This window comes from Aythya fuligula, chromosome 10, assembly GCF_009819795.1.
Source record: "Aythya fuligula isolate bAytFul2 chromosome 10, bAytFul2.pri, whole genome shotgun sequence".
NCBI classification, from domain to species: Eukaryota; Metazoa; Chordata; class Aves; order Anseriformes; family Anatidae; genus Aythya; species Aythya fuligula.
Window position 1 is genome coordinate 7,588,915 of NC_045568.1, and position 26,762 is coordinate 7,615,676.

The 26,762-nt window shown below is 48.3% G+C and overlaps 1 protein-coding gene across 1 annotated transcript; it reads right to left on the minus strand.

Moving 5' to 3' along the window:
* Positions 1-694: 694 nt before the first annotated feature.
* Positions 695-26,563, minus strand: NT5DC2 (5'-nucleotidase domain containing 2). Its single transcript, XM_032194417.1, has 14 exons — positions 26,314-26,563; positions 20,805-20,989; positions 19,955-20,029; positions 17,976-18,031; positions 16,112-16,205; positions 12,779-12,907; positions 8,142-8,202; positions 7,381-7,483; positions 6,784-6,885; positions 5,180-5,261; positions 2,546-2,632; positions 1,533-1,673; positions 1,228-1,292; positions 695-1,042 (listed from the first exon to the last, which is right to left on the minus strand). The coding sequence occupies exons 1-14, from the start codon at positions 26,561-26,563 to the stop codon at positions 781-783; spliced, it is 1,692 nt and encodes a 563-aa protein (XP_032050308.1). The 3' UTR covers positions 695-780.
* Positions 26,564-26,762: the final 199 nt, after the last annotated feature.

The window sequence follows — 26,762 nt, forward strand, 5'->3', positions numbered from 1 at the left end:
ATTTTATTTTTATTTTTTATTTTACTGTTCGAAACCCCTTTTTATTTTCATACATTTTTTAACCTAAGGGCGGGCTGCATAGGGTGGGCGGGGGAGGGGCCCGCCCCGAGGGGGCGGGGCATGGCCCAAGGGGGCGGGGCATGGCCCAAGGGGGGCGTGTCCCACTCTACACCTGCCCCACCCCCCTAGGCCGACCTGTGCGAGGAGGAGGAGGAGGAGGCGGAGCCACGGCCGGCCCGCCCGCGGGGGGAGGCGGGGCCACGCGCCGCCAGGCCCCGCCCCCAGCGGCCGCTGGTCGCCATCCCCAACCCGCTCTACGGCAGCCACGCCCCCGACTACGAACCGCTGCACGTGAGCACGGCCCCGCCCCCCTCCCCGTGACCACGCCCTCTCCGTGTGACCACGCCCCCTCCCTATACTCCTGTTCCCCCCCCCCCCCGGCCCCATTGCCCCCCGTGGCCCCAATAAAGCGCTGCCCCCGTGTCCGAGTGTCTGAGCCCTTCTCCAGGCGCCAAGCAGGGGCAGCAGCTGCCAGCCCCCAGCGCTGCCTCCTCTCCATCCCCTCTGCCCCTACAGCATTCCCCACAGCTCACTCAGTTCCCAAAACGACCCCCCAAAGCTGCCCAGCCCACAGGGAGAAGGGTGGAATAAAGGAGGGGGAAAATAAACCCAATAAAACACCCAGACACCTACACAAGTGTCAGACAGCCTTTAGTGGCGGGCGGAGAGGTGCTGGTGGCTCCACCTGTGAAACGCCGTGGCCCCAAAAGGCCCGGCCCTTCACCGAATGTGCACCATCTCCTCCAGGAAGGGGGTTTTCATGCAGCCCGTGCACAGCTGATCCATCCAGAGCGGAGCCTCGTGCTGCAGGGGGGTGCGCCGCGGGTAGAAGGTGAAATTCACGTCGTAGTTCAGCAGGCAGCTGATGGATGCCATGTAGATATCGGAGAACCGCACCAGCCGGCGGGAGAAGTAGGTGGGGTTGTGGAAGGTGCGGAAGATGCTTCCGAACTGGGGGTTAAACAGGTTCTTTGTCAGTGACCTGAGAGAAAAGACAGAGCTGTAGGCAGGAGGCACTTACCAGGCTCCTTCCCTGTGCCCCACCCAACACAGGGCACCAGGGACATGGTGCAGGCCACCAGCTGCAGCAGCCATTTCCCTAAAATGGGTTAACAAACAGACCAAGGAGCCTCTGAGAGCCCCTGAGCAAGCAGGGCAGTCACTCACCTGATCTCCTGCCGCTCCTTCATCCACTCCAGCAGTACCTGCTTCGACTCCGCGTCCTGATACATCTGCGGAGACAACAGCAGCACACACCGGGTTACGTCAGTCCTGCGAGCCACACCTCAGGTCCCCCCAGTTTCCACCGTAACTCCTAAACCCACAGGGCCTCTGCACCACCTTCCTTTGAGCAGAATGGGATGCTTTTTGAGAACACAGGCAAAATAGTGTATCCTCTGATCCCCACACCAAGCCCCAGTCTCAGACACAGAAAGCACACTACCCGCCCTGCTCAGACAGGAGCTCTTCACCTGCATTCTCTCCAGCAGCCCCGTCAGAGCCTGCTGCCAGGTCAGGGAGTGCATGTACTGCTCCGTGTTTATGATCCGAATCTCTGTCTCCAGTTCAGGGACTATGGCTCCAGTCCTCCAGCCGTGACGCAGCATGAGGTCCTAGAGGTCAGGGTGAAAAAACAACCTCAAGTTCAACACGAAGACTGAAAGCTAAATACAACCCTATTTCCTAGAAGAGTGGTCTGTTCCCATCGCAGATCCTCAGGGGACAGGCCTTCTAGCAGTCTGGTTTGGGTCCTGCCAGTAACACCCATCTCCCAGGCACCAGGATCAGCTGCATGAAGCATCCAGACATGAGGGATTCACATAAACCGCTCTCAAGTTCACAGACCAGCCGTTGTTCTTTAACCACAAGTACTTCAGGAGCCCTTTCTCCAGTTTCCTTCTGCGTGATGGCAGAGTGAGGGCGCTTATGTCCTGTAAGGGTCCCAAAAGCCACAGCCTGCAGAACACCAAGCCCTGTGTGCCAGAGACACGAGCACTCAGAGCAGGGCACTGCCTTACAGACCAACACAACCACAGCAGCCGTGTGGGCTTGCTGCCACCTCGCTGCTCCCCTCCTCAGCCTTCTCCTACCCCTCACCAGCCACAGCCCTGCCTCACGCATGCTCTCCTCTTACCACAGAAGCTAATTTGGTTGCACTGCTTCTCCCCCTACTTCAGTAGGGCTCCAACAAGCTTGTTCTATCCTTGCTATTCTCTGCACAGTCTTTTTCCCCCACAGCAGCTCCCTCCCTTTAGACAGGCTGGGATGATCCAGGCCTTCCAGGCCAGCAACAAGGTTTTCCTCCAAAACACAGTCATGACAGAGGTGCAGAAGTCTGGCAAAACAAGCCTCCTGGGTGACCAACTGTCTATAAATCACAGCCCAGACACAGACAGATCCCTCCTGATGCGCAGTGCTCATCACTTAAAGTGTCGCTGGGGATCACACAGAAGCACTGAGAGCAAAGAGAGCGCTTTTTACTCACCGCAAGGTCGCTGTACAAATGGTCACCAAAGTAGAGCACCTTAGATCCACGCCAACCTGTCAGCCTCAGAAAGTCAAAGAGATTACCCTGCAAGTAAGAGGAGAACAGAAATGTGGGTACGGGCCAAACACCTTCATCCTCACTGGTACTGGGCAGCCACCTTGGCAGCACTGTCCCTGCAATTGGATGTGCCACTGTACCATGGCACACTGATATAAGCGCTCTTGAGATGTCAACCTGCTTACTCCCCCACCTTCCAAACCCACAGGTTTCTATTCTTCTCCATTTTGTCTCACTTTTTTTTTTTTTTTTTTTTTTAACCTGTGTTAACAACCTCCCTGTGTATCCCTCAGGCTTCCTCAGGCTACAGAAAAAAGCCAGAAATTCCTTATGCCCCAATATACAAGGGGAAGTTGTGTGCGCTAGGGCACAGCAAGTCAAGGGGACTGCACGGACCAGGAGGCAAGAGAAGGAGGCAGCTGAGAGACCAGAAGTGAACAACACCTAAAAGAGAAAGGCCTGACTGCTGGACAGGAGGAAGCCTGAGTGTTCTGGGGATAGGAATTGCTGGGCTCAGGTAATGAGGATTTCACCTCACAGGCTGCACAGAATCACAGAATGTGAGGGATTGGAAGGGACCTTGAAAGAACACCCAGTCCAATCCCCCTGCTGGAGCAGGGACACCCAGATCAGGTCCCACAGGAACGCGTCCAGGTGGGTTTTGAATGTCTCCAGAGGAGCCTCCACAGTCCCCCTGGGCAGCCTGTTTCGGTGCTCTGTTACCCTCACTGTAAAAAAGTTTCTTCTCATATTTAAGCAGAACCTCCTATGTTCCAGCTTTGCACCCACTGCCCCTTGTCCTATCATTGGGTGTCACCAAGAAGAGCCTGGCTCCATCCTCCTGACACTCACCTTTACACATTTATAAACGTTAATAAGGTCACCCCTCAGCATGGGTGAGGTGCACCTTCTCTTCCGAGGGAGCTGATAACCCACTGAGAAAGTTTGCACGTGGGAGAGAGACTTTCTATGAGCTCTGCTCGCATGTTCCCAGCTCCTTTGACAGACCCGCTGGACAGGCCAGAGGTTTCTGAACAGCACTGCCCAAGGACATGACCTACTTTTCTAGCACAGGTCAGGTCCCAGCTACTTGACCACAACCTCACTAATAGATTCTTCCCGTGGGATCCCACAGCTCACATAGCCAGGAACAAACCGTCCTAAAGCCAGAGGCCGCTTTTTCTCAGGGGACAGACCAGCTGCTAGGAGAACACCCCGAGGCAGCAAGTTCACCAGAGCCCATTCCTTGATGCTTGTCTTTCAGAAAGTGGAGAAAGAGGGGAGCATGACTTTGTGCCCTTTTTGATCTCCCTTTTTTCTTCATTCTCTACCCCAGAAGTCACCTCAGTGTGAAACCTCTCCTCACTTACAAAGACCTTCCTAAAAGTGCTAGGCTGTCTTTTACAGCTTTGTTAGCTCCTGCCACCTTTTCCAATCTTATGCAAAACGATTTGAAGTGAGATGTGGGTGACCTCTGCATACACATCAGATTGCAGACAGCTCGGGACTAGCACACTCTCGGGACCCCCTCCAGGGCAAAGGTTTCAGGACTGGGACTTAAGGGAAAAAATGCAGCTATTGGTCACCCTGGGTGATGTCAGAACAGAGCTCCTAAGGTGACGTTCACAGGGCAGGGGGTGTCCACTGTGTCTGACCCCTGCTACACACGCAGAGGATGTTCTCCTGCTTCCCCTTTTCACACAGACTGGGCAGCAGTGAGGAGAAACTCAGCCTGGCAGAGAGAACTCAGCACAGATCATCCTGGGCAGAAAGCAAGCACCCAACACCCTAGGATAACTGCCCAGCTCTGCCCTTTTCCCCTGCCCTGGGAAACCCTCCATCTTCAACACAAAGACCAGCTGGGCTGGGTGGAATAAATCACTCCAGTTATACACCTTTCTGAAGCACCACCCACACAGAGCTATGCAGGAAACCGTTTCAGAGCTGCAGACAAAAAGTTTTCTTCTCAGACAGCTCTGTCACACCTTATTTCAGCTCTGCCTCCTGCAACCGAAAAGCTGTGACTGCTGGGAGTGCAGCCTTTCCCACACCTGACACCATCCATCTCCCACCATGCTCAGAGGTTGGTTTATCACACACTGACAGGCATAACACACCTTGGGAGGGCTTTCTGATATACCAAGACACCTTATCTTAATGTGCACATCCCAGCAGGAGCTGAAAAGACTTTTCAGAGGCTTGCAGATCCCAAGGCTATTGCTCCAAAACATGCTGAGAGACATGCTGAAAGCATGCTGAAACCATACAGGCCAAGCAAAACCCCCCTGTACACGGCCAGAAGGCTTCTCTCACTGCCACCAGCCAGCACAGCACAAAGCCTAGAGCATGGCTCCTTGCAAGTGCTCTTTAACTTTTCAAGGATCTATTTTTCACTTTTCAAACATCTACAAGTGATCTACAGAAGTGGCCATCATTTTCTCCCTACCATGAACTAAGCAGATTTTCCTGTTTTCTCATTATTTTCAGGCTTTTCCAATGACTTCCTGAACTGCAGGTATATTATGAGTCCCCAGACTCTTGTTTCATATCCCTTACACATCCAGGTCACTTTACCTCTTTGTAGATCTTTCCTTTCTCCAGCTGATTTATTTTGTCCCACTGCAGCGAGCCATTATCATCCAGTTTTCGAAAAGGTCTGGAAAAAAAGAGGAGAGATGTCAACTTCTTTTGATTTTTAATGGTTGTAACCCAGTGACTACAACATTCAAATTGGAAAACTTATTTATCTAGATAACAACTCATGATAAAAACACCATATGAGAAGTGACCTTCAGGGCCTTCTGCACTCTTCTCAGGAAGAAAGCGTGAGAGGGAAATATCTTTTCAGACTGCTTCCATTGACTGCAACCATTTTATGCCAATGGTTAAATGCCTAATATTAAAACAAGACTTCCTCTGAAGGTGTAAGGCCAAGGCTTTGTCCTGAAACGCTCTGTGTCCTGTTCCAGCCAGACCACCCCCAGCACAGCAGAGATTGGAATGTCTTAATGGGATAAAGCAGGCTGCGGAGTGGATGGGAAACAGTCTCCATGCTGATCTTGGCAGCTGACCTGAGGTGCCCACTGTTGCTCCTGAGGGCTTGCCTGGTTACCTTCCACTCGGACAAAAGAAACAAAGGCCTCCCAGAGCACAAATGATCTCCAGGGCACACCTGCACTTCCCCTCAGAGAAAGCACTCCACAGTTGACTACAGCTCACCACCAGGAGGCTTCCCCTCACCTTGGATGAATGTCCCTGCCATTCCACTGGCTTATTATGTGAGTGGACCTTAGGCACCATGCAGCCATATGTTTTAAGTCCTAGAGGACCAGATCAACGTCACACCAGGCCACATCTCTACAAGATTTCACCCACATCCCATGGACAAAACCCTTACTGGTCAGCACGAGTTTTAAATACAGTTCATAGATTTATTCCTGCTTATTGTAGTGGCCTGGGAGGTGGGCAAAGAAAATATAGAAAGAGAAAACAGCAGTCCTCTCCCTCAAGGGTCAAATACAGTAGTTCCTGGCCAGTTGTAAATTGAGGCAACAAAGCAGGCACAAGTTCCCCAAACCAATAAACAAAAGAGCAAAGTGAGGATAGCAACCTGCCTATCAGCCGGCCCCTTGGCAGCTCCTAACTGACCACAAAACCCAGCTGCCACGTACAAAGACTTCCAGAGCTGCCAATTACAAAGCAACATATATCCACTAACTAAAACCACGCATATTTGCTTTCAGGAACTGAAGAAGGAAAGATTTTGGCACACTCTCAAGACCTAGTGCCAAGAAACAGCCAGCTGTCATACATACCGTTCCATTTCTTTTCTTTCTAAAGATTTAAGTGCGCTAATACCCCTAAAAATCCAAGTTAAGCCCAGGCCACAAAAAAAATGTTAAAGCTCTGGATAGCTAGTTTTAAATACATGCTTACTCCTCGGCATTACCCATGTGATCTACTTATTCCCAGACTGGTAATTTTTTGTTGACTAAGATGAAAGCCTCAGAGAATATCTGAAATGAGAATGGAAGGCTGGATATGTACTGGATCCAAATTATACTTAGGAAACTATAAACAACTCTTCAGGAAGGTAAGAGGAGCCATTCACTCCAGGTACCGGGGCCCAAAACCTCAGGCCCATGTGCAGCACCGCAGTATTGCCTTAGGACACATACTTCCTCCGATCAGTGAAGAAATTGGGTTTGTCGGCTTGCACAATGACCATGTCAAATAAGTCCCGCCAGTTCTTGCCAACCATGTGTTTCATTCCTTTGTCCCTAGGGGAAAAAAGGAACAGAAATGTTAACGGAACCCTTTTCAGCCAACATTGCGTCTTCACAACAGTCTGTCCTAAAACTATTTTCATTTCAGAAACAAAGAAAAAAGCACAGAGATTTCTGAGTGCCACTAGGGTGTCAGATTGCATGGAGGATTGATGTAGCACTTTGACCATTTCCAGGCGTCCCACCCTTTCTCCAGCTACCAGAGGAAGTCCAGAGAAGTCTGTGATGCAGCACAGCTGCCAGAGTTTGAAAGTGGCAGTTCTGTAACACTGTGGCCAGTCACAGACTAATAGTTTCTCCAAGAAGTGAAAGTTGGTGGTGTAGAAAGCGGGGTGCAATGTTCACCACAACCGGTTCCTCTAGAGTGCTCTCACCACTATTGCCACAAAACTCACTAGCGTACAACTTTCAGATGCTCAGAGGACAGACCGCACTGCAAAGCTCTTGCTGTGCTGCGGTGATGCATCAGTGGGCAGTAATGGTACTCACACAAAGCTAAAGGGACTGTTTGTAATGAGGAAGAGTTTCTTCTTGTGGTTCACCAGTCGGTTTAGGACAGCATAGATTTCGTCACCGTGCAGAATATACTGTTCTATATTGGAATAAAACAGACATCCATCAATCAAGAAATTTTGGCATAGATCATGACCACATTTCTTAAAATAAGTAAATAAAACCAAAACCTAGCCCCTATACCACTATGGGCTGCAAAAGGACTGAGCTAGATCCATCTCAGGTAGGGCAGGTAGTGAAGCACTACGGTGATAAAATGGGCTTCCTCATCCTCATCAATCCCACCTAGAGAGATGAAAAAGACTGAGGAACTGAAAAGGCTGGCGATTAAGAGGCTTGATCCCAAACTGTCACAATGAGCAGGCACAGCCATTCTGGGCCATGTTCCTACCAGGATCTTTCTTTCCTATGAATGGAAGCCTTGTTTGTCTTTCTAGACGGTGCCTTTGCACATTCACACCATGACAAGGACTGTCAACCCCTCACTTAAAGGCAGAAGGAAAACAGAAACACAAGCAATGAGGTAGCTCTCTTTTCCATTAAAACAGATCCTCCGTCAGACCCTAAATATAACCTGGTCCTCAATGCCACTCTACCCATAATCAAGTATTTTATTCATTTCTATGTCCACCTCACTCCTGCAACTGAGTGTAGGACCTATGCAGCAATCCTATGCAGAATGCCATGTAGTATAAGACACAAAATAGATCTGGCACCAGAGCTCTGCTTAAACTCACCCATATCTTTTTCAATCCATTTGTACATCACTCCTTTCACATGCACATCTCTAATAGCATCCTAAAGAAAAGGATAGGGAAAAAGTATCAGTTTTACAAACAGCATTCCTGCTTCCCAACATGCAAGTTTATTGCCACCACTGAGGAGCAATACAGTAATGACACATCCCCTCTTCTTGTTGAATGAAGAAATGCTACATTGACACAAAGCAGAGGACTTATACAGCAAGGCTCACTGACATGCTGAAAAGAGCACAGTGATTAGTCAAGCTGACACAGTATAAGGAGAAAAACCTCAAAACCTATCTGGCTGGTCTTGGGAATCTGGAGAGGTCCCAGTCAACTGGAAGCCGGCAAGTGTTGTCCCAGTTGTCAAGAAAGGCAACAAAGACAACCTGGGTAATTACAGGCCCATCAGCCTCACTTTGGTGCCTGGTAAAGTTATGGAGAAGATTATTCTGGGAGTTATTGGAAACCACTTGAAAGCCAATGAAGTCATTGGTCACAGCCAATGGGTTCACAAGGGGAAAGCCCTATTTAACTAAAGTAGTTTTCTTTTATGACAAGGTTACCCACCTAATTGACCAGGGGAAGGCAGTCAATGTAATCTTTTAGTATTTCAACAAAGCTTTCAGTACTGTTCTCTCACAGTATCTTTCTGGACAAAACACTCATTTTTCAGCTAGTCAAGTACATTATAGGGTGGATGAACAATTGGCTGGTGGGTCAGGCCCACAAGGTTGCACTAAATGGGGTTACATCAAGCTGGCAGCCAGGCACTAGTGGGGTTCCCCAGGGCTCTATTTTGGGATCAGTTTTCTTCAATGCTTTCATAAGTGATCTGGATACAGGACTTGAATGCACACTAATTAAATTTGCATTTGATACTAAATTAGGAGGAGCTGCTGACTCCTTGAGGGTGGAGAGGCCTTGCAGAGACATCTTGACAGATCAGAGGGCTGGGCAATCACCAGCTGCATGAAATGTAACAAGACCGAGTGCTGGATTCTGCACCCCTGGCTATACAGAGAGGGGGACAAGAGGCTGGAGAGTGAGGAAAGGGACCTGGGGTTCTACTGGTCAGCAGGTTGGACAGGAGCCATCAGCATGGCCGGGCAGCCAGCCCTGTCCTGGGGGTCTGAGGCACACACGGCCGGCAGAGGGAGGCACTGGCCCGCTCTGCTCTGCTGGTGTGGCTTCACCTGTGGGTGGGTTTGGGCACCACTGTATGGGAAGGACATCAAACTGGTAGAAAGTGTCCAACGGAGTGCTACAAAAATGGTGAAGGGCCTGGAGGGCAACACGCATGGGGAGCAGCTGAGGGCCCTGGGTTTGCTCAGCCCAGAGCAGAGCAGGCCGAGGGGAGGCCTCATGGCGGCCTGCAGCTCCCTCACGAGGGGAGCGGAGGGGCAGGCGCTGAGCTCTGCTCTCTGGGGACAGCAACAGGACCCAAGGGGACGGCATGGAGCTGGGACAGGGGAGGGTCAGGCTGGTGTTAGGGAAGGTTCTGCACCCAGAGGTGGTCGGGCCCTGGGACAGGCTGCCCAGGGCAGCGGGCACGGCACTGAGCTGCCGGAGTTCAAGGAGTTTAGGCAGCACTCTCAGCCATTGAGTCTGAGTTTTGGTGGTCCTGTGTGGAGCCAGCGGTTGGAATTCACAGTCCTTGTAGGTCCCTTTCAACTCAAGATATTCTATGAGAACACTACTTCCTTTCTGCTCCTGAAAACCAGCACATATTTATGCCCTGTTACCAAGGCAATCAAAGACTGCATAACTCCCAAACTGTTTACTGCACCCAAACCTCTGTGGCTCAGACCTTAGCTAGCTTTACTTCCTTATGCCTGTGGAAGCTCTGCCAAATGTGATCCAAAGGATGGGAGCATGGCTGAAGTGAACAACAGGAGAAGCAAGCACCTGTGATTCCTATGGGCTTCCATGAGCCAGGGAAGGCTACCAGTCTGAGCCCCAGGTAGCCAGCGGGCACAGAAGCGTATATGATGAGTGCAGGAGGGTATTTTTTTTTTGCCAAAATGGAGCTGCCCACTTTTCAAGATGGTTTTCAAGTGAAAACAGATGTTGTTAAGGGTATCCAAATCTCCTCTATTTTCCAGGCCAGAGGCCAGGATGCAACATATTTTCAGACACACCCAAATGAGATTTTTCACAAGTCTCCATCCAATGAGATATGCCAGATACACAAGACCATTTCCAGAGCAGCAATACATTTTGCAGTGTTTGCATATGTTTTCAAGGTACAATTTTCATCCATGACAATTTAGACAGGTAAGCACAAAGACTGCCTCTACCCAGGATGCTTAAATCACTGCTACACTGAAGTGCACTCCTTTAGGAGGTGCCCCTTCAGACTGCAATCACCACTGCCATTCCTACAGCAACACTTGCACACACGACCCACCACACAATGCCATGCTGGTGAAACATGCATGTCACCCCAAAATCATTTCCTTCAAGCTAGGGAGAGAACCTGAGTTTACAGTTTAGGTGAGGGACAATGAAGGAGGAAGAGGCACCTCTGCATGGTGGAGTTTTAGGAGTCTCTTTCCACAGTTTGGATTTGAATGGTAAAAAAGGCAGAGGTCACATCTCATTCACCAAGAGACTGCCCTATTGAGCTATGAGACAGAAAAAAAAAAAAAGAGCAAGAGTGCTAAAAAGAAAACAACTTCCTCTTGACCAGCACTGGCACTAAAAGCAAGCAACGCCTAGGATTTGAGTCAAAACTACATTTACAGAGCAGAAGGATTCCAGTGTGCTCTTCCCCCCCAACAATAATAACAAGAAAAAGGAAAGGGGAAAACTGAGTTTTCTGCAGGTAAAATCTTAATAGCCTGAGGAGGTGTCAAACAGGGCACAAAGATTCCTTCAGAGGAAAGCAGCTTAAGCTTTCTCACTTTAAAGATGAAGTGGCCAAACTGGTGCAGCAGGACTACAGGTTTACATGCCAGCTTCGGGCTTTACCACTGCCTCAGGGACTGCCCTTTTGACTCAGTACAGTGTCTCTAGTACTCAATTTGCTCCAAAACGCACAGCACTGCAATTAGGATCACCACCAAGAAGTACGGAAGAGCGTCAGGTTCAAACATGTCTTACTTAACCTACTGGGAGCCTGCATTGCAATAAGAACCGGGATTACGCAAAGACTGACACCTGTCTGTGTAGGCAAAGGATCTCTGTGCTCATGCCCACAAAGCTTTTCTTTGCACTTGCACTACAAAAAGATAAATTCTGCAAAAATGTTTTTTTATCCTCATTGTCCAGAAAAATAACAAGCTGCTCTGATAAGTTCCCTCCTTCTCAGTAAAGATTTCAGGCATTGGCGCAGATTTTCTGTTGCACCTCTTTTCTCTGCCTACCTCAGTCACTCCTTCAGGAACAACCACAGCCCTCAGCAAGGATGCAAAGACAATTGCCAGGATTAGTGCTCAGGAGCTTGAGGACTTGAGCACACTCCTTGCCCTGTATTGAGTTTATGTTAGGCTATGGCATCCACCTGCCTGCTCTCAAGACTTCAGCTAGGAACAAGTCCATTTTGACCTCAAAAGAAGGCTCAGAAGACACTCTTGACAGAAGACCTCTGGAATCAGCTGTGTCCCCTCTTCTCATTTTCCCACCCCAAAAGGAAAAACAAAAACCAACTACAACCCTACAAACATGTTCAGCTCTTATGGGAAACTGGCTGGCATGCCCTTATCAAGCACAAACAGCAGGTCAGAACGTGAGCTGTAATCCTTGACTGCAGTGAAGCTAACAGGGTGGATCCTTATCAAGCAGCAGCATAGATGCAGCATTTCTCTCATAAGAAGCCTGAACAGTGTATGGACGGGCTGCTGCTGGAAAATGAGCATAACATTCCCATGAGGTACAATGTCAAAATCCCACTCTGTGGAAAAAAGCATGCAAGGCCTTGGCTACCAGGGCCTACACCTCATCTGTCAACAAACGTCACCTAGGACAGCAGTCTCAAGCTCTTACATCTTGCCTCTAGCATTAACTAAGAAGTCCAACAGTACTCCGCTCCCTCAGTGGTGACGATCCAGTATAGACCTTTCAAGTGCAGGAGCGAAGCTGTTGGGCACCACTTGCACCCTGGAGTAATGCACTCTTGAAAGCCACAGTCATGCATAGAGGAACACCCCAAAAGGATCAGACTACTCTGTGGATGCAAAGGAAGTTGGGGTGGATTTTCACAACAGGCAAGGGCAGGTTTTTCATGACAAGTCCTTAAAAAAAAGGTAAACTGTTTGGTACATGGTCATAACAAGCCTCTTTGAAAAATGAGATATTAACAGGAGAACAGAGCTTACCACTCTGCAGAACCAGAAAACATTTACGCAAGCTTTGTGGCGTATTTCCCACGGAAGAACCTTCAACCTAAATGGCCAAGGCACTTGTGCAAGAAATATGTACAGCAACACTAAATCTGTAGCACAATCACATACCTAATGTTCCAAAAACACAGCTCTGAATATTCCCTGGCAATGCTCTGATTTAAAGGAGCAATAACACAGTCATATTAGACTACTCAACAGCAACCCTTAGGTTTGGATACTGCAAAGCTCACAAGCAAAAGAGCTCACAAATCTGATGTTGTATGAGGCAGTTGACATTTTACTTACAGATATATCCTTGTAAAGATGGACCTGGTCAAACTCAATGCCGTGAGTTATGAAGTAATCAATGACTGAAGAGAGCAGTGTCATTTCAGGAAGAGAAAAAATGTCCATAAATTGCTTAAGTGAAGGACCCTGGAAACAAAAAATGAAGAAGATGCATTGAACTAAAAATACTTCAGGAAAAGAAAAAGAAAAAGCAAACCCAGAAAGCAAACCCTCTTCATGCAGGACTACATGGAAGATGTTCTGGACTAAGAAAAACACTAAGGTGGAAATAGACAATTACATCCAGACCAAGTAATAACTCACCTTGTGTTAGGCAAGGCTGCATCTCTCCCATATATTTGCTATTTTCTTAGCCTAACAATAAACTTATCAGCAGATCAACTGCAAAGTTTCGCTCCAGAGAGGGCACCCAACACAATAAAGCTTGTTTATTCAGCATGTACCACCTGTGCAGAGGAATCTGGTGAGTCTCACCAGTAAACTGAAATCAAGTTTTTCATTTTTCATCACTGAAATGCCAGATCAGCCAAGGGAACAGTTATTAAGATCTTGTATGCGAATAGCAGTTTGGAAGGTAGACCTCTCAATGAACCCAGTCACCAGAGGTGCCTGGCAATCCTGCCATATAACGCCCACGCATGTGAGCTTTGAGCAATCCATGACCAACAGTTGTAAGTCTCTAGGATAATACTGGTCCACATCAGAAGGTATTTATTATAGCTGTGTGAAAGACAGACATCAAAGCAGCATCCAAGAGATCACAGACTACACACGGTGGAGCACACAGAGGACACACGCTGCCTAATACAAGGGTAGAACAAAAGACTAGCACTAACTAAAGGCAATATTGGGGCAACACAAACTGGGATCAAGAAATGAGATGCAAAAGGGCAAAGGAATAACAAACAGCATTTTGCCTGGGGTCTGTTACCAAAAAAAGCTGTGATCAAAAGTTATGTCACTATGCTGAGGGTTATACAGTTTCCAGCCAGCCAGCACAAGACAACTTGACCTACAGCAAAGAGGAAACCCTTTGGTTTGGGCCACTTACCAGACAACCTTGTAAAATGCAGATAACAATCAGACTCCTTAGTGCAACTAAGCAAAACTCACTGTGTGTCAAGCCAAGTCAGATAAGAAAAGAAGTATTATCACTTCACAGAGTAAAAAGTCACTAGAAATTTGAAAAAATAACAGGCTGGCAACTGAAAGCCATGTGTCATCTGTAAAGCGTTGGATAGATTGTGAACCTGGACTACCCAATCAGTGGGGAAACAGGGGAGGGTCCCAGTCAAGAAATAAAGTATATAAACTGTGTTATGGAACTGGTAGGTGCACTGTTTGCCAGATGCCCACCACTGCAATCATGAATAAAAATGCTGCTTCACTGAGATCCTCACCTGAGCCTATGTCATTGGCCACAGAGTATTTGTCAAAGCAGATGTTCCTGTTACCCATACCCAGGTGGCTCCATCGGCATGGCACACTGAGGGGAACAAAGTCAAAGTTCCCTACAAAAGCATCACTCCACACCAGCTGCACCGTGCCTGCTGACACCAGAACTCATCTTAAATCGGATGCTTTCCCACTAGTGTGTTAGTGGCACAGACTGAGCAGACATTGCTGGATCAAAACTCCATTATGTATGTACCTCTGTTCTCTCTGGGATCCACCTGTTTGCATATAGGGCTCATTGCATTTTAGGAGAGGAGATTCGGGAAGAATAAACTGCTATCCCCTAGCCATTTCTGTGGCCAAATGAGTATTGAAAAATTCATTGTAACAAAGTCATTTTGAAGTGACTGAGCAAATGCACCTCGCTGAGGAAGGAAGGGACTGGAACTCAGCAGGTACTCCTTTGCTCTATATCATGATCTGTCTGTAACGTCATTCTCGAAAACAGAATCTGCATACAAAATGCTGTTCAAATATGTTCCTATTTTGCTTTTACAATGCTTTTTTCACCCTGCAGCATTGAATGGGCTCCCTGCAGTGAGACGAAAGTCCCTTCCATCCTTTTACAGGGAAAAGCAACAAATGAGATCCTTCAGCAAGGAGAGCTAGGACAGGGTATCTTCCTGATGCTGATCTCCCACAGCTGCACACATACATCAGCTCTCGCACTGTCTGCCTCACTATAACCCAGAGTCCCTTTGGAATTATCACTTGAGGAAGCACAGCGTGACTCTGCCAAGTACTAACTACGGGACAGAAGAAAACACCTAACTGCTTTGGTACTTACAAGGAAACACATCAAGGCACCTTGGCACGAGCACCTGGTCACAGCTTGAAGATTTCATGTTTGTATTTATTAAAAAAAGAAAGGTTAAATCTTAGCGAGTTTGCCAGAGGCGAGGAGAGCTGCAGAGCAGAAGGATAATCAAGTGCAGATTACAGACAGATATCAAATTCTAAACAGAAAAGTTCTATTTGAAAACTGGAATCAGCACTGAGCTATAAGCAGTGTATATGCTTATCCAGAAGGCAACTGCTCAGATTAATTGTTCCCGAGAGAGAAAAATCAAGAAGTGACATTGCTGAAGACTTCACACAGCAGACTCAGAGGGGTATTTACCAGAGGAAGCCTGCCTTCTTCCAGCTTCCCCATAGGCAACTGAACTAACAAAGGTCAAGAAACAAAGCAAGTCTTGGGGGAAAAGGATGTGAATGGCCCCACTTGCCCATAGCACTACACTAGGCACTTGAGGAAAACAAATCTCTCCTAACTTCCTCTTGCTCAAGCAACCGAAAGATTTCCACAGCTCCTACCGATAGAATTTCAGTCTTTTACGGTGACAACTTTTCTGCCTCAAAAAGGAAACAACCATGGATGAGGTGCACTGAAGAGATCTGAAGAGGTACGGCAGGGATCACTTTCACAAAGGAAAAAACCCTACCCAAACCCAAAGAATTAAAGGCATTGCAAGCACCCTGCTGGTACACACACAACCTCCCTCCCCCACAACTCAGTGCAAACACTATCCCTGCAGGCTGCCCTGGTAGCTTGGGAGCCGAATTTGGCAAAGGAACAAGCAGGGAACATCTCCCTATCAGTCTGCAGAGCCATTCAGCTCTAGGCCAATAGCACTGGTGTTCAGAAATGCTCTGCAGATGTCTTTCACATGCTAAACTGCTAAATAACCTCTGGGGCAAATTCCCACTAGTACAAAAACACACACTGCAGCTCAAAAAACACACACTGCAGCTCACCAGATACCACGCTTCTCTGAGTGTAAGGGAAGCTGGAGTCCTTTACAAGTTCATACAATTCACTCTTTTCCTATCTGATAAGAGAGTTGCTGCTTCACGGCAGTAAAGGGCTTACAATACCTTGCCGTAGAAATCGCTCATCTGGTAGAGAGGGATGTGCTGGGTACCTCCATAGAGCTCGATTACCTCCTCGTCCGGCACTGGTTTGAGACCCCTAGACACAAAACAACAGGAACAGCATGTCAGTAATCACCAGCCTGCAAAGAGCTACAAACTGCAGAGAAAAGGAAGACAGGGACAGACAGGCTTGTTTCTAAAACTCACACATTTCTTTTGCATGGAAGAGACAACCAGAGAGTCAGACAGCTCCACAGCGCTAAAGATTCACATAAAACCTTCCCCGAGACATTTTCCAAATACCTTGTTCGTTCCTTCAAATTAATTGAGGGGCTTTGTCCACATTCCAGTAGAGTTCAGACAGGTTTTCCCTCTGTCTGCTGTCAGTCTGCTGGCAGGACTGCCCCAACAAATAGGCCCCCTGGCCTGACTTTGGGAGCACTGGGTAACTGTAGTTTTGGCAAGGTTGCTTCCATGAGGTTTATCACCATTAAATGCAAAGGTGTAGAAAAATAAAAGCTTCCTGAAAAAGAGATTTCCTACCTATTTGGTTTTCCTGAGCAAACAAGTCCTTCACTAACAGACCATTCAACAGGGATCACTGTTTTCCCCCCAGAACCACAGCTAGAGCTAGTTGTACAGTCAGCCTTCTGACTTCTGCAGGTTTTGCCTCTTGCACAATCTGTGATAGCTGTTTAGTCAAGCAGCCAGCAACTTTCTCTCTCTTCTTACCTATTCTGTCAAGGTAGAGCCTCTAAGAAGTTAAAAGTTGCCTAAGTTTTGCTCAAAAGCAAAGGACAGTTTAGGAGAAAGACACTTCAGGAACAATAGTTACAAAAGGACACTAGGCAAAAAAAAAAAAAAAAAAAAAAGATTAAAGGCATTTTTCACTAAAAAAATCTCTTTCTAAAGCTGCAGTGAAATATGTGGTAGTACCAATCCTCTCTCCCCTCAAATAAAAACCTAGCACTCAAAGAAGCCAATTCTCTCTGATTATGAAATTCCTTTCTTAATATTCTTAGAGTGTTTACTGCAACTAAAACTTAACAGCAAAAGGGCTAAGTTCAAAAAAAAAAAAAAAAGCCATTGGCTTCCATGCTCAGGAAATACAGCACAGATTTACAGCTTTGCTACAGATATCTATGATTTACTACCTCTAACACATCAAACCCACTTCGCACTGGGGCAGGGTCTTCTCTCAGTCGCCTCCAGCCTGTTTTTGGAGGCACCATGTGGAAGCAGTCCCTTTGCTCTGTGCTCTTTAATCATTTATTCTAAACCACATCCAGCTCTCCTTGGAGAACAAGGGAGGAGATGGGAAAATAGGACAAGCTGGGCCAGAAACTAAGCCCAGATTCTCATGCATCATTGCTTTAGTGACATGCCTGCACTGCTTATTTGCACATCCACACCGCTCTCCTCTTAGCTCTGTGACGAGGCAAGGCATAGCACTGCTGGATATGCTCCTGCTCGGAGAAGATAGGCACGTACACAGACTGTACAGGGGAGTCCTTCCCTAGTTGCACTGTTTACTCATAGACAATAACCCAGCCACGCTGCAGCTGCAACTCAGACATTATCCACAGTACACGACCAGATGTGTCATTAACCATTACAAAAAGCTCCAGCTCTTCCCACCTACACTTGGCTTGAAATCCTTGAGAGAAGTAACTCCCTGAAATTATATGCCAGGTAAGCACTTGAAGCAAGTAGAAACAGGATAAACCAGACGAGACCATACTTTGCACATAAGAAAAAAAAAAAAAAAAAAAAAAAGCTCATATATCATGAACCACGATTACTCAGATTTAGTAATCTACACCTGCATATACAGGCACGTAGAAAATGATTTTGAGAACTGACAGACCTATATGCTGTCCCAAGCTGGACATAATGGAAAGCATCGATCTTCATCAGAAGACTCTGTGACAATGGATAGATATTTACTGTTAGAATCAGGTGGGTTTACACTGAAATTTTATTGAACTTTCAAGCTGCACACAAATGTTATATAGAAAATAAATGTCAACACAAATATCCCACACCTATGTATTTTACACTATACTTACTCCCCATCCACTTTTACACAAAACTGATCCAAACTGTGACCTTTTAGAAGCCTCTCTGGCAAAAGACCACCTTTCCATAAACTGAAACACTGCTGCCTGTTACGCTCTGACAGGTATGCAGTTTGTGGACAAGGACACAGTTGAAAAAAAGAAAGGGAGAGGGACAATGTTTCTGTGCCTCAGACAGTCTCCTCTTATCTCCTTTCCAAAAGCACACACATTCCAAAGGAGCTCTGCATGCACAAGAGATCAATTTCTCATCCCCTTTATGTTAAACAGAACTAAGGGGGCAAGTCTTGACTTAGAGCGCAGCTGTACCCAGTCATTGTCTTCACACAAGAACCCTTCCCTACGTTAATTCTTGCCCTCCCTAAACGACATTTAAGCTAAGATGCTCACAAGCATGCCAGGCTAGTAACAGTGGAGCTTTCTTTGAGGTTTTCATACCAGGCTCCCCTTTGTGAGAGATTTCTTGCCCCTGCACCTTTCTGAAACCATAATACAAGTTCTCCATGCACAGAAAACAGCCTCACACCAATCCAGTATCACTCTGCAAATAAAAGCAGGACGCAGCATCAAACTGTTTGTCCTGTTCCTAGCATAGGGTGAGGTAATTGATTCCACAGAGCATTCACAACCTGCAGGCACATTCTTTTATCTCTACACCACATCGGTGCAGCTTGTTACACTGTAGGCAGACCTCCCACTATTTTGCAAGGAGTGCAAGCAAATATGCTGAAAGATTGACTTGGACAGGCACTACCCAGGTTTTCATGTTTTAGAAGCTCTGATCCCAAGAAGAGTGAATTCCCACCCTTCGCTCACTCAAAGAGTACTTTGCCTGGCTGGGCTCATCACCTCTGTGTTCCTCTGATATGCCAGCAACAGACTTTAACAGAAAGAAACTTCAGTTTCTCACAGATTAACTTGTTGCATTATAAAGTCAGAGGCATGAGCTATCTGCTGCCATTCTGTCCCCTCAGTTAGGACAAAAGACATGGGAAAACTCTACAAAGTATTTTCTTCAATCCCTCCTTTACCCTCCCCACTGCAGAGCAGCACACACGTTGCAGAGTGTACTGCCTGAGCCGAACTTGTTCAAAGCTCGACATAAGAAAAGCTACTGCAAAATGAAGCAACTTTGCTGCTCTCCCACCTGACTGCCTGGCTGCAGCAGCCAGCATGACATCACTGGGCATCAGGCTTTCATGGAATGGGTCCAAAACGCTGAAAAAGGGTTAAAGCTTGCGCTTTGCTCGCCTGTGCTCCTAAGAAGCATGCATCTCAAGTAGCTTGGATCTTTTTCCAGGCAGTCCTATTATTCGGGGTGGGGGGTGGGGAAGGCTTCCTAAAGGGCTCTCCTGACAAGTCATTTCTATTATTAGAGCAAGGCATAATGCCTCTGCTCCTGGCAAGTACTTGCTGGAGATGCAGGACTGAGGTTTGTTGTTTAAATTTCCTAAAAGACAGAAGTGATCACGCAAACATGCTAAATTTTCAATTAATTAGCTTGTGGAAATAACTGACTTAAATTAGCAAGGCTGTTTACCAGAGGTCTTTGCTAGCACGTCCCAGGCTGCTAGAGGCTATGCAAACATAAGACACCTTTGCCTTGGGATGTTTGTAAGCAAGAGCCACCTACGCAGCAGAAGGCATAAGCACACGGACTGATAGGCTGGTGATCAACATTATTGTAAACAGTGACAGAAAGCGTTTCCACTAAAACCAAAGCACAACGGAAGACAAAGCCCAGGAGGCTGAACTTTGTACAGCTTACCTTTTGTACATCATAGTGAAGTCCACGTATGGCAAACCCTGGAATGTAGTCATACTTCCCAAGCCCTTCTGGATACTGGGAAAGCAGATAGCAACATCGTAAGAGACGTAAGGATTGCTTATCAACAAAATTATTTCACCTATTGAGCTGGCTTATGCCTACCAGTCCTCTCATCTCAGGCATAAACTAAGGAACATATGGACTTCGTTTTGCCCCTTCAACAAAGCAAGTGAGTGGAGAAAGACAAAGGATCAGGAGCCTCCAGAATAGTTCCTCTCATTTAAGGGTCACTAACAAAAACTTAACAGATTCACTCAGGCAGTGAGGAGACTTCTAGTACGCTTATTCAATGTGTGTATTTGGAAAATCAGTGGCACTGCAGAGCTGCTCTAAAAGGAGATGGACACTAGAAGAAAACGCACAGAGCAGACACCCTGTTTGCAAAGGTGGCTATTACTGGACACACCATACAGTGTTACACACATTAACTCGCACAGGTCAAGTCCTGTACAGCTTCAGTGCTGGCCCACACCTTGTTTATCCACCTTGCATACCACCAAACCAGAAATTCTGTGGGCACGATTTCCACAGTTAGGGAAAGCAGAACAGATACTATAGACTAAGGCTCCTGCTCCATACTTACAAAACCTCAGGAATGTAGAGCATGGTAAATTGTCCGACTGCAAAAATCATTCCAGATACAGACAAACCCTTCTGCAATCAAGGACTGCGAAATGTGAAATTTACCTCAGTAAAATGAGTCACTGCCATATGTGCACAATGCTGCATGGCTGGGGGGTCGCAAAGAGCAGTGAGATGAATTGAACGGAAATTCTGAGCACATCATTACCTTGAACTGTTCTATTAGGATGTCTCTGGCAGTGTTGAAAATCATAGAGTGCAGTAAGTTAGAATACTGTGCTAGTGTGTAATCGTAGTCAAAGCCATATATCTCCACATCGCCCAGGCTGATCTCATTGTTAGCGTAGATGGCGGCCGGGTTGAGGAGGCTGCAGACTCCTGGCGGAAGCAGATCTAAGAGGAGGGAAAGGGAAAGATTAGAGAAACTGAGAGGAAAACCAACATTTCAGCTTTCCGTTCTGGGCCTGGCAGCAGCAGGAAGCACCACGCTGCAGAGCAAAGGAGCACAGTGCTGCAGGCAAAGCCTGCCCCAGTTAGCCCACACACATAACCCTCCCTGTGAGAAAGCACACTGTGAAACCGCTGGCTGTCTGGCGATTGTGCTAACCATTTTAACAGTCAGACTGACCGTCTGCGTCAGGAGGACACAAAACAACGTCGTTGGGCTCTGGCTTATCCAATTTTGACCAGCAATTTTCAAGTGTCAGATTTCTAGCTCACAGCAACTGCGTTTTCAGCAGGCTCACTGATGTGAAAGGCAGCTGGGATGCATCAGCAGGAAACCCTGTGCCCCTCGCTTCAAGTATGAGCAACACAAACAGGAGAACTCTCCTCCCTGAGGAACCTGGATTCCTTCAAATTGGGAATTCTGAGGTCTGCCTTTTGGCGTTTGTTCCCCCCAGAAGCAGCCAGACTTTGTGATTCTTCGGGTACCACTGGGGCATTTTTACATTCATTATAATGGATGGGATAAAACAGAGTTTTGTACAAACACCAACAAAATGTAAAACTAACAAACAACAAAAATGCACAAACAGGGGAAAAAAACAACCACCATTAAGCTCTGCTCTTGGAGCGTGTAATGCTGATAGCAGTAAGTTATCTGCTCTCCTCTGATAAGCAGCTGTGGAAACAGCTCAGCTGCACGCTGTTGGTCACTCCAAAACTGGGGCTACTGCATGTGAATAACGCTTTGTTCCACACACCACTGGGAAAATGGGGGTTTAGTGAGCCAGCAGCTGAACAGCCTCGATGTCCTCCTCAGAGCCAGTCCAGAGAGCTGAGCACTTCAGCTACACCACACCAGGAGGAGCAGGAACAGACCCTCTCCAGGCTTCCCACTCCACAACAGTTGTTCCTTGCAAGGCGACAAAAAGCAATAAAAAGAGGTCCCTGCAGTAGGTTCCCTACTCACATCCACATGGAGGGACAGAGAGGAGGAGACATTTCCTCCCCCTCAGAGACAGGTAATTTTCTCTTTGAATGACAGGCAAAGCACAGACATTTTCCAGGTCCTACACAGCATCAGCGGGTAGGATTTATTTATTTTTTTTCTTCCCTTCCTACCTGAACTTTTGGCTTTTAGCAAGAATCCCTGGGTTGGTTCTTTAGTGCTTCCTTGCTATAAAACCAAGTCTCATCTGAATCTAGAACAAAAAAAATATTAGAAAGTGATACCAACCATTCCCAATTAAGACTTTGTAAATTCTGTGATCGTTTTAGGCAAAGGGTGCTTTAGGTAAAAGCACGAAGTATATTTGCAAGCACTAATCCAAAGAGGTGACCAAAGAAACAGGATTCAGACATGTAACATCAGCTATTTTTCAGGGGAGAGATGCATTACAAAAATACACCCAACCCTCTCTCTTAGCTCCTTTTTCCTACAGCCTTCAAGTGTGTTTCACCAGAGAATTAGCAGGAGAAGGCAGCGCTCTGGGGCAGGAGGGCTGACCTGGGGGCTACACATCGAGGAGGAGAGCCCCGTTTCAGTCACTCTGCTGACAGCAGAGTTCCTGGAAGAGGCCGAGGACAGGGGATGCAATCAGAGTACTTTCCACTGGGACTTTAGAAGATAGGGAATGTAAATAAGATTCAGATGATCACAGCTTTCATCCTCTCATCATAAATGCTTCCTGCACCATAAACAAACAGACCTCCATTTCCTGCCCTCACCTCCAGATAACTTGTGGGAAGATCTTTTTTCTAAATCCATGCTGCCATTTGTAGGCTGTTACTATTTTCCTTCTTCGCAAGGAAAACAAAATCCTAATCACACTGCTGTGCAATATGCAGCTCTCCTAACGAAAGCACACGTTTCAATGACACACGCACCCCACTTGCTGCCGCCATACCCTTACAGAGGTCGAGCTACTCCAACATTTGCCGCTTGCTCAAAGATTTACAGCACATTTGGTAGACCCACCAGATGAAGTCATGCTCCTCCCTGCCCGCCTCAAATGTACGGGGCCCCTGTTGCTTTCCAGCAGCCTCCAGGCAGGCTAATTCTCCTCCAGTCAGACATTTGGTCACTAACTTAACAGCAGGTCCTTGCTGACCTCATGAAGGCCAAAGGAAGGTGCATACGCTAGCCAAAACGCTTTAGCACCGCAGCTTCCCGTGTACCATGTCCCCTACACACGCCTCCTGGAGTCTTCTCCACGGCCTGTCCTCGTCTCTGGAAATCCCCAGGTTCAAATACTGCAGGAAAGAGCCTGTATGGGATTGTTTTCAATATGACAGCCCTTACGTGCCTGGCTTAATGAGCCACGTTTCAAGGTGTTTGGCTTTCTGTTTGTGTATATATTTTTATTATTTATTTTTTTAAGATAATCAGCTGGGAGGCTACAAACTGAGCGCTTCATCAAGCCCCAGGCTGCTGAGTCGGACGCGGTTCCCACACGGCACATCGTCAGCCCGGGATCTCTGCCTCGATTTGCGTGGCAATCGGTGAGTCAAAGCAAACAGACACCCACCAGAGCCCAGCCAGGGGGAAATGCCTTTTTATTTTTTTCCTTTTGCTTTTCCTTCGTAATGAGGGATTGCTGAAGGTACAATAAATGACAGCAAGAAGAAACAAAGCGTAGACCAGTTTGGGTTATTAAAAAGGGCAATCCCAGCCACTTCCTCTGCCTGGGTGGGACAGGAGCAGCAGGCGGCGTGGCAGCCTGTCACTGCCTGCTCAGCACTTCTCCCAGGATGTACGAGCTCGGGGGGGGAACCGGCGTGCACACAGCTGAGGACAGAGGGGAAAACCAGCCCTTGCAGCAGACACAGCCCCTGGAATCTGCGCGCTTGCACAATTTGCCCCGATGTGCAACTCCGACGGTTTTAGGGAAGTGTCTGCACATCCCGGCGTACGCACGGCTCGGCACTGTCCAGCTCACTCCCAGCTACTGGGTGTGAGGGAAGCCAGCAGCCAAGGCAGACCGCGAGGAAGAGTGCTCGGACACGAGCCTTTGTTACAGCAGGGCGTAAGCACCAGGCGAGCGCAAATCTCTGTGGGGCACCGAGCAGCTGCTTCGGCTGGAGTCCGTTTGGGGCAGTCCGAGTGCCTCTTCGCAGGCAGTAGCCCTCAGTCGCTATAAAGCACTAACCCTCAATCCCGGAGTGACAGCAGAGAAAGAAACAAACGCGGGTAATTAACTGTGAGCCACGGTCAGAGACTTCAGGACTCCACATGGCCCCTTCTGATCTGGAAAACAACCCGGTCGGAGGTGCCAGACACGTCCTGCGTTCTCCTCAGCTCCCGGGGGCACCGCCAGCGCAGCAGGAAGCACTCGCTTTCCCTCAGCCTCAGATCCACAGCGTTAGGGAAGAATAACACGTAAAAGAGGCGCCTCATGCCTATCCCTCCCACCCTGCGTGCTCGCAGACCTCTAACCCTGCAAGCCTGCAGGACCTATCCATGGCCACTCTCCTCCACGCCATGAATAAAAATTCCCTTTGCTCACGTGGACTGTTTTCTATAGACAAACTGCCCGTTTTTCTCCTTTCCATGCACCTCTTTATCCTTCTGAAGTGTTGTTTTGTACCATGTCACAGCAATTCCCGCAAAGCACTCCAAAAAGCCCAAGCAGATGCCTCAACCAAGAGGGCAGGCTTTGCCTGGGCAGACAGAAGTATTATTTTCAGAGCACTAAGTTACAGAAGAACTGCACTAAAAGAGAGCTGAAAGTTACTCTGGAGCACTAACTCGAATTCACGTCATTATGCCCAAATATTTTGGGATTTCTCTCCAATAAATCCTATGCAAATCAACTGCAATATTTAGAAAATACTGTTTTATTCCAAAATGACATTTAAAAATCTTCACAAAGGCACTAGACAAATGCTCTTTATGCAGTTCTTTACTAGAAAAAATAAGTTACGTTAGGGAAAGCTGAATTTGGAAATTAGCTTCCAGTTCTGGCTGCTATTTCTCATTTCTGTTCCCAGCTCAATCCAGTAGGTGCCACAACCTGCAGAACAGGCACACTCCCCAGGCGATCTGCCTGGCTCCCATTATCGCAGAACCAGGCTGCCTCCTGGCTTGGTAGAGATTGAGCCCCTTAAATCTTTGTGCCTGCTTGAGATTAGCAACACGAGCAGAATCAAAACGTGCCGGACTGCAAAAGCCACCTCTGCGCAAGTCACCAGCGTAGCGACCACACAGAGGAGCCATCCTCTCTGCACACTGCTGAAGGTGATGGGCACACGCTGCTGAGTGTGGCTTGCAAAGCTATTTCTTGGTCTGTACAACATGAAAACAGCAAGGACTACCTCTGACCTATGCCCTCAGCATTACCAAAACCTACCCAAATTCTCACCACCTGCACTGCAAACTTCTCGCTGTGTCCAGCGGTTCTCTCACTTCACCACTCAATGCCACGTGGAGGCAAGAAGTTAGCAGTTCTTTCAAAAGCTCCTCAGGAAAGCTGATTTATTTTTAGCTACGTTTAGAAGATCTAGGAAAAAACACATATTTCCTCACAGCCAAACCTTCACTTGCTTCCCAGACCCACTGGGTTTCAGGATGGGATGTTTCCTAGAGAGCAGGATTTTGGGCACTGCTTATTAACAGACTTGTCAGCCTTCCGTGACACTTCAGGCATCATCCAAAGCACTGCAAGTCCTGGTCAAGCCCACCACTGACACTCGGTCACCCTTGTCCTTCGGGCACATGAGGTGGAAGCAGCATTCTCAGATGCAATGACGTCTGGCCTCGAGGGTCAGTCTCGCAACAGGCAAGGGGCAGGATTAAATGAATGGTGTTTCCTGAGCAAGGTTTTACCTCAGCAGCACCTTTTGGCCTGGCTCTGGTTTTGGTGTCACCACACTGGAGCCGGGCAGCACACAGAAGGCAGCACCGTTGGGATCTGAAGCGGTGACGACATCTCCCAGCCTGTAGCCCAACCTCACTCACTTTTACATCAAAGTTAGAGATCAGGACCAAAAGAGCAGACTGACGATGCCACACGTGGCACATCGTGGCTGAGCCGTAGAAGCCACGATTAAACCCAGCTTGGGCCAGCTCTGCTCATGCCTCTTCACGGGACGTTTTGCTCTGGGGAGCCGTGACTGAAACAAAGAGCTCAGCACGACGCCTCGTGAAGAGGCTGCTCCACCACACGGGCACCCAACCCCAATTTTGGGTTAAACAGAGATTAACAGAGCTGTAACTCCCCCGGGAGCTGCGTTTAGCGGCACGACGCCTTTGTGCCGGTGCTTTCGGCGCTTACCGTACACCAGCTTCTTCATCTCGTGGTACCGGGCCCACAGGTAGCTCCTGGTGTCGGCCCCCTCGGCCGCCGCGGGCTGGCTGCCCGCCGCGGGGCCGGGCTCGGCTCCTCGCCTCGCTCTGCCGCCGCTCCCCGCCGGCTCCCGGGGCTGCCCGCGGCCGCCGTCCCCGCTGCCGTGGCTGCTCCCGCGGCGGCAGGAGGCGGCGAGGAGCCGGGGGGCCCGCAGCGCCGCGGTGCCCAGCGCCGCCATGGCCCCGGCCGGGCACGGGGAGCTCGAGGCGACCGCGACCGCGACCGGGACCGGGAGAGGGAGCGGGACCGGGAGCGGCTCCGCCGCGGGCTCCGCTCCCCTCACGCCCCGCTCCCCGCCCCGCCCCTCCCGGCCCCGCCGCGCGTGCCGGCCCGGCCCCGGGCAGCCAATCACCGCCGCGCCGCGAGAGGGGGCGTGG